Raw genomic sequence first — 7832 nt, 5'->3', positions numbered from 1 at the left:
CCACCATTTACAATTTATTGTTGATTATTTATTTGTTTGTGTAGCACCGACTCTAACACACATGCACCAAGCTAGTAAACTATAACGGAGCAAGCTAATGCTTTCAACTTTAACTAGCTTTCTTCAATTGCTAAAAGTAAAACCTTTTAGTAAAGTTGAAAATATGGCAATTAACGAATTCTGAATTTATAACAGTAATAAATTTGTATGATCTATCTGTAACAACAAGTCGTTGTATTATAGTGGTAAGTATTCCCGCCTGTCACGCGGGTGACCCGGGTTCGATCCCCGGCAACGGCGATTTCTTTTGTTTTTGATAGCCTTTTCCAGCAATTACATTTTTTCTACTTTCGCATCTTGTTTACGTGTTACTTTAAACTATTTTTTCTCTTGGATGTTTCTTTTCTTTTGCCAGTATAACATATCTCAATTTTTGTAGAAATTATTGGTCACTCTTATGAAAAAAGATTAAACCAATGTTCTGGTAAATTGTCTACTATCCAAGGTGGATGGACCTATAAGAAAAGAGGAATCAAAATTTAAAATTTGTGGGTTTTAAGTTTTAAATTAGCAATGTCAAGTGTTAGTAATTGGGTTTTGATTTTATTTTTGTACATATTTTTTTGAATTTGTTTAATACATATACATGATTTATGATTTGTAATAAAGCTACTAGGTGTATAGGTCCGAACTTGACCGACCACGGCCGTAGCGAATACGACCAGCAACCCAAAACCTACGAGTCGGCATAGGGGTACGACCCAGAGGTGGAAAGAGTGACGCCATCATAGTAGCGTCGGATTTGGCGCAGTAGGTAGTCCCTGATTCGTCGTTTCCACGACTAAGGAAAATCTCTCTCTATATAAGATAGGTTCGAGTCTTGTAAATGGCAGACAGTTTTTGTGGAATATACAATTTTATTAACTTTTCTTTCTTGTGATCTCTCTCAGTCTCTTTCTTTACCACTAAAATCCTAGAGTTTATTATCTTGGGCTAAGATTTACCCCTTCATCCGTGATTGATTTGCTTAAAAGAAGAATAAAAAATCTTTTGAGTCAAACAATTTCGCGCCGTCTGTGGGGATTTTCATAGCCGAAATCATAGTTCTCATCTAGGATCTCAAAAGTAACGACTACTGTTCTTCAAATGCTGCAAAGACTAACAATGGCGGAGAAAGAAGCAAGACTGAAGAGAATAGCAGATGTCTCAAACAACCTCTTAAACTCCCTCAACGAAGCTGGTAGAGAAGACACCGAGAACATAACACCAGGAGATACACCGGAGGGGCAAATCTCTCTCTCTCCACACGAGGACCTAACGATCTTACGCGAAAGAGAAGCTTCCACGTCTACAGTGAAAGAAACACCACCAGCGGTCAAAAAGTTACTAGAAGAATAGTTAACAAGCGCTCTGAACAACAGGATCGAAAAATCCCCTGAAGGAAACGTCGGAGAAGTACCAGCTGCAGAACCCGCAGTTAACACCAAAGAGCCAAGTATCGCACAAACGGGCAACGCTCACCCCCCCTATTGCAGGCGACGATGCACTCATGGCCATCTTAAAGAAAATGGAAGAAATGGAAAACGAAAATAAATCACTCTGCGACCAATGAAGGAGCACCAGGAAAGGGTAGACAAAATACCTGGTGCCCCCAAATTGCTGCCAAAATGCGATGTGGGCCGATTCATTGAACAACCATATAGCGATGGAGCCGCTCCTCACCCCATTCCGAAAACCTTCAAGATGCCACCATACTTGAAAATCTACGACGGAACTACGGACCCCGAGGATCATCTGATCCATTATGTCACTGCGGTAAAAGGTAACGATCTGTCGAAGGAACAAGTACCATCCGTACTGCTGAAAAAGTTTGGCGAGACCCTGAAAGGAGGGGCCTTGACGTGGTATTCAAAGCTACCGACACGATCTATATCAACGTTTGAGGAAATGGCGGATAAATTCGCTACCGCTCACGCAGGAGCGAAGAAAGCTGAAGCCAGGGTCAAAAATATTTTCGCAATCAGGCAAACGGCAGGTGAGGGACTTTGGGACTTCCTCGCCCGATTCAACAGGGTAAGAATGAGCCTACCGAACGTATCCGAAGGAATGGCGGTAGCAGCCTTTCAGAACGGATTAAACAGGAACGGATCCAAAGCGACCAAGAAGTTGCTTAGCAGGCTCATGAAATATCCCCCCACCACATGGGAAGAAATCCACAATGACTATTGCGCCGAGGTGAGGGCAGACGAAGACGATCTGAATGGCCCGATTCAAAGACTAACGTTAGTACAGACCGAGGCGAGGAAAGATCGACGTAACGAGGGGCGAAGGGATCAACCCCCGCGTTTCAATCAAGAAAGGCATCAGCCTTATGTCAGAACATCTAACCCGCCTCCTCCAAGGCATACAGATGCCATGATACGACACACCGCTCCCCTTCAAAACGAAAGAGGTATGCCTCCACTGTTATCTGCTCATAACTTTTGTGTTTCCTCTTCAGAGATAGTGTACGCACTGGAGAAGTTGGGCAGGTGCAATGGCCACAAAAAATGAAATCGGACCCAAGCGCGAGAAGGTCGAACGTCCTCTGCGAATTCCATCAGGAAAGAGGACACAAGACCGAAGATTGCATAGGCCTACGACAGAAAGTGGTCAGGATGCTGAACCAGGGGTATCTGAAAGAACTGCTCAGCGATAAAGGAAGGGCCAACTTCGCTAGAGGACGAGACCCATCTCAAGGACCCCCAAAGCCACCATCACCGGCGCGTACCATACAGATGATCATCGGTGGTGGCGACGACTCGATAATCAACCATGTGAAGTTCACCACCACGCACAAACTCAAACGGTCGGTCGCCCACGAACGGTATAATGACTTCGAAGACAGTATCATATTTGAAAAGTCAGATGTCGACGGTTTGTCTTTCCCTCATTATGATGCTTTAGTTATAACATTACGCATCGCTGATACAGATGTAATGTGTATAGACTTCACCGATCTGAATAAAGCGTGCCCCAAAGATTCCTTCCCGCTACCCCATATCGACCAACTGATTGATGCGACAGCAGGGCACGAACTGCTGAGTTTTTTAGATGCCTACTCCAGTTACAACCAAATTCTAATGGCCAAAGAAGATCAGGAAAAAATGACTTTCATCACTCAACAAGGAACTTACTGCTATAAAGTGATGCCGTTCGGACTCAAGAATGCGAGGGCCACTTACCAGAGGTTAGTCACCAAAATGTTCAAGGAATAGCTCGGCAAAACAATGGAGGTCTATATCGATGACATGCTCGTAAAGTCGGCAAAGAAGGAGGACCACATTGGCCATCTGAAAGAAGCCTTCGAGATATTGAGGCGGTACGGGATGAAGTAAACCCGGAAAAGTGCACCTTCGGCGTGACCTCAGGGAAATTCATAGGTTTTCTCGTGTCGCAACGGGGAATCGAAGTCAACCCAGATCAAATCAAAGCCATTGACACAATACCTGAGGTGCTGACCAGTAAAAAACAGGTATAGAAGCTAACAGGGCGAATTGCCGCCCTGTCGAGGTTCATTTCACGATCCTCGGACAGATGTCACAAATTCTTCAACATATTAAGAAAAGACCACGGGCTGCAATGGAACGAGGAATGCATCGACGCCCTGAGGAAGCTAAAAGCATACCTGTCCTCACCGCCACTACTCGTCAAAGCGGACCCAGGTGAGTGCCAACTCGTATATTTGGCAGTATACAAAGTCGTTGTCAGTGCAGTCTTGGTCCGCGAAAACATAGGTACGCAATCCCCTATTTATTATATCAGCAAAACCTTAATAGATGCCGAGACAAGGTACCCTCACCTTGAAAAACTAGCTCTGGCACTAGTCGTAGCTTCACGAAAGCTTAGACCATATTTTCAATGTCACCCTGTAAAGGTAATAACAACCTTCCCCCTGAGAAGTATCCTGCATAAACCCGAACTCTCTGGTAGACTCGCCAAATGGGCAATAGAACTAAGCGAGAACGATATAACTTACCAACCGCGAACTGCCATTAAGTCGGGTGCTCGCCGATTTTGTCCCGACTTTAGCGCAGAAATATTACCCGCGGCGGAACAGGAAGCGCTTCGCGCTTCCGCATGTACCGACCTCTGGACCCTCTATACCGACGATGCTTCGAACGCCTCGGGATCGGGACTGGGACTCGTCCTCGAAGTCCCCACGGGCGAGGTAATTCGCCAGTCCATACGATGCCCAGAGATGACTAACAACGAGGCCGAGTACGAGGCTGTGATTGCAGGTCTAAAATTAGCCCTCAAGTACGGCGCCCGACGACTCATCCTCTATTGCGACTCCCAACTCGTTGTAAATCAAGTCACTGGGACTTTCCAAATCAAAGAGCAGAGACTACAAAGATATCAGTCGGAAATCCGTAAACTACTGCCGTAGTTTGAAGAATGCTGCCTCGACCAGATCCCCGGGGCACAAAACATGGAAGCAGATGGCCTCGCCAAATTAGCTGCGGCCACCAAAAATATTGACAAGGAAAGCGTGGTCACCCTCCTTCACTCAGCCATAGACCACATCGAGGTACTTTCTCTGAACCTAACTAGGGATGGCGAAACCGCTTTGTGTCCTATTTACAGGATGGAATACTCCCGCAAGACAAGAAAGAGGCCAAGAAACTCCGGGTGCAGGCAGCTCGATACAGCCTGGTAAATCATGACCTCTACAAAAGAACATTTGGCGGTCCCCTAGCCAAATGTCTTGGACCACACCAAACTAGGCAAGTACTGGAGGAAGTACACGAGGGTCACTGCGGCGCCCATATAGGGAATCGCGCCCTCGTTCGATGTCTCATTCGCGCCGGCTATTACTGGCCTACTATGAAAAAAGAAGCCGCGGACTACGTTCGGAGATGCGAGCAATGCCAAAAGTACGCCCCTATGATACATCAAGCAGGGGAACTCCTCCATTCGGTCACCTCGCCATGGCCTTTCATAAAGTAGGGAATGGATATAGTCGGCCCTCTGTCAGCAGGACGAGGAAAGGTACGTTTTCTTTTGGTTTTAACTGACTATTTCTCTAAATGGGTGGAAGCAGGTGCGTATGCTCAGGTACGTGAACAGGAGGTCATTGCCTTCATATGGAAAAATATTATATGCCATTTCGATATCCCCAAAGAAATCAGTTGCGACAATGGACCCCGGTTCATCGGAAAGAGAACAACTGAATTCTTTGAAAAATGGCACATCAAGCGGATACTATCCACGCCATATCATCCCGCTGCCAACGGCCAAGCCGAATCCTCCAACAAAGTAATACTGAACATACTGAAAAAGAAGCTCGAAGAAGCTAAAGGGCAATGGCCCGAACTACTACCTGAAGTATTGTGGGCATACCGAACTACGCCAAAATCTAGCACGGGAGAAACGCCCTACTCACTTGTCTATGGGACCGACGCAGTCACACCTGTCGAGGTCGAAGAACCCAGCCTGAGATACTCCCATATAAGCGGGGCAGATAACGACGAAAGTAGGTTACAAAACCTAGATGAAATTGAAGAACGGAGAGGCATGGCCCATGTGAGAATGATAGCCCAGAAGCAGCAAATGGAGAGATACTACAACAAAAAGGCCAAAGTAAGATCACTCAAAGTTGGCGACAACATCCTTAAAGCCAAAACACTAGCATCGAAGGATCCGAATGAGGGGAAGTTAGGAACAAACTGGGACGGACCGTACAAAATCATAGCAACAGCGAACAAAGGAGCATTCCAACTAGAGACAATGGAGGGAAAACCTCTCCAAAACAACTAGAATGTCACCCATCTCAAGTACTTCCACTTCTGAAAGCACCTAAGTCGTACTCTTTTTTCTCACCCGAGTTTTATCCCAATCGGGTTTTCTCGGGGAGGTTTTTAACGAGGCGGCGAAGGGGATACCCTGTGGATCGGAACATTATTCATCACTTCGGCCCGTCGATTTACTCTCCGGGTCAAAGTAATGAAGGGACTACGCAGTTCAATCTCCATTGTACAAACGGAATTCAATCTCCATTATATGAACGGAATTTGATCTCCTGTCGATGCCCCCTTTCTCTCGCGAAATCGGGTTTATGACATTTGGGCGAACAACTCGTTTCCTTTTGGGAATTGGGTTTGCAATTGAAGAGTTGCCACCTAATGATTAAGTGCATTAGGACACTAAGAATGAGTTTGATTTTAGAAAAAACCAGAGATTGGGTAAGGGCTTGAAATTATCTCGAGGGGAAGGTGTTAGGCACCCCTCAAGATCCACTAGTGTGGTTCCCGGCCATGCTACAATTGTGACTTTAAATACAAACAATAAGTAAACAAGCAAGCATTGTAAATACTAGATAGCTTTCACATAATGGTTGCAAACAACTGAAGTACAAGAAGTTTAAAGAATGCTGAAATTTGGAAGAAGGCAGTTTTATAATTCTAAAAAAAAAAGGGACACACAAGTAAAGGGGAAGGGGTTTGCAAATAATTGATGCAAGTAATCAGAAAAAGAAGTGAAAAAGGCGGAAGTTTTGGGAAGAAAACAATACTGAAAATAAAAAAAGGTTTTTACATAATTGGTGCGAGTAGTTGAAGTAAAAGAAAAGTTAAAGAAGCTGAAAATTGAGCAGTTTCTTGTTTTAAAAAAAGGAAATTCTGAAAGATTAAACAAGTAAAGGAAAGGGGGGGGGGGGTCCTAGGTTTATAAATAATATGGATCACCCCACACAACACCCGGTAACCGTTTATACACGTGGTGTTATCGCGTGGTCATCATATCCATATCTACCATTTCCCATCCCGTTAAGGTATTAAAGCGCAGAATGGTCTCGTTACTTATTGCATGCTATTACCCGTCTCAATCCTATCTGTCCCGGAGGCATTTGGGACTACTAGTCCTAAAGGGGGAGGGAGAATTAGCTTTTAGTGGTTTAAAAGGATAAAAGTCTAAGGCAACAGTCAAAACATATATGACAAGTATGGGGAAGCACATAAACAGGTAAGGCTCAAACAAAACCTCCTTAAAACAAAGAGAAACATATAGTTTTAGCATGTCTTTCAGATACTGATTAGGGTCTAAATTAACTTAAAGCGTTAAGGCAGGTTGATTTATCACATATTTTCAGATAAGAAGTCCGAATTAGGCCTGCCCGCTGGTTGTAATTATTAAAGACTGGTATAGTTAATTAATTACCTATTGGCTTGCCTAGGTGAGACCTATAGGCATGATATCTAGCAATGCAGAAGTATACTAATTTTAAAGAAGGCTTGCTGATTATAGAAAAACATAAGTTCTGCAGGTATTGAGTATCGTTACCACTGATTTTAGACTTGTAGATGATTCAAATTCAGCTGGTTACTCCTATAGGCATGCTTTCTAAGCGTGGTTGGTTTGAAAAACGTTTATAGAAATGCAGGAGTCCTATAGGCATGGTATCCAGAAGGCAATTTGTTATTTAAACCTATAAACTGTTTGATAGATGTTTATGCAGAATTTAAGAGATCCTATAGACAGATTCTCTATACGAGACACAGAAATGCAGAATCCTATAGGCATGTTATCTATATGAGATGCAGAAACGTAGGAACTATTGATATGCATGAAAGAGAGAACTTATAGACATGGTTTCTAAAATGCAGAAGTGCAGAACCTTAAAGACATGGTATCTTTATGAGTGCAAAACCTTAAATACATGGTATCTATATATGCATAAGTGCAGAAAACTGAAGGCATGATTTCTATATATGAGAAGTGCGGAACTATGGGCAGAATTTCTATATGAAATGCATAAGTGAAAAGCAGTATGCGATTACAGGAATAAATACCTA

General features: G+C 43.8%; 2 protein-coding genes and 1 non-coding gene across 3 annotated transcripts; all 3 read left to right on the top strand.

Annotated features, from left to right (window-relative positions):
• On the top strand, positions 229-300 carry TRNAD-GUC. Its single transcript has one exon. It is a non-coding gene; the product is annotated as a tRNA-Asp (tRNA).
• LOC109232650 lies at positions 1609-3257 on the top strand. The gene is made up of 2 exons (XM_019398406.1): positions 1609-2452; positions 2503-3257. Exons 1-2 carry the CDS (start codon positions 1609-1611, stop codon positions 3255-3257), a joined length of 1599 nt encoding a protein of 532 aa, XP_019253951.1.
• LOC109232649 lies at positions 3577-4989 on the top strand. The gene is made up of 3 exons (XM_019398405.1): positions 3577-3704; positions 3973-4117; positions 4627-4989. Exons 1-3 carry the CDS (start codon positions 3577-3579, stop codon positions 4987-4989), a joined length of 636 nt encoding a protein of 211 aa, XP_019253950.1.

The sequence above is a fragment of the Nicotiana attenuata genome, chromosome 9 (assembly GCF_001879085.1).
Source record: "Nicotiana attenuata strain UT chromosome 9, NIATTr2, whole genome shotgun sequence".
In the NCBI taxonomy this organism is placed as follows: domain Eukaryota; kingdom Viridiplantae; phylum Streptophyta; class Magnoliopsida; order Solanales; family Solanaceae; genus Nicotiana; species Nicotiana attenuata.
This window is presented reverse-complemented; position numbering and strand designations above follow the sequence as displayed.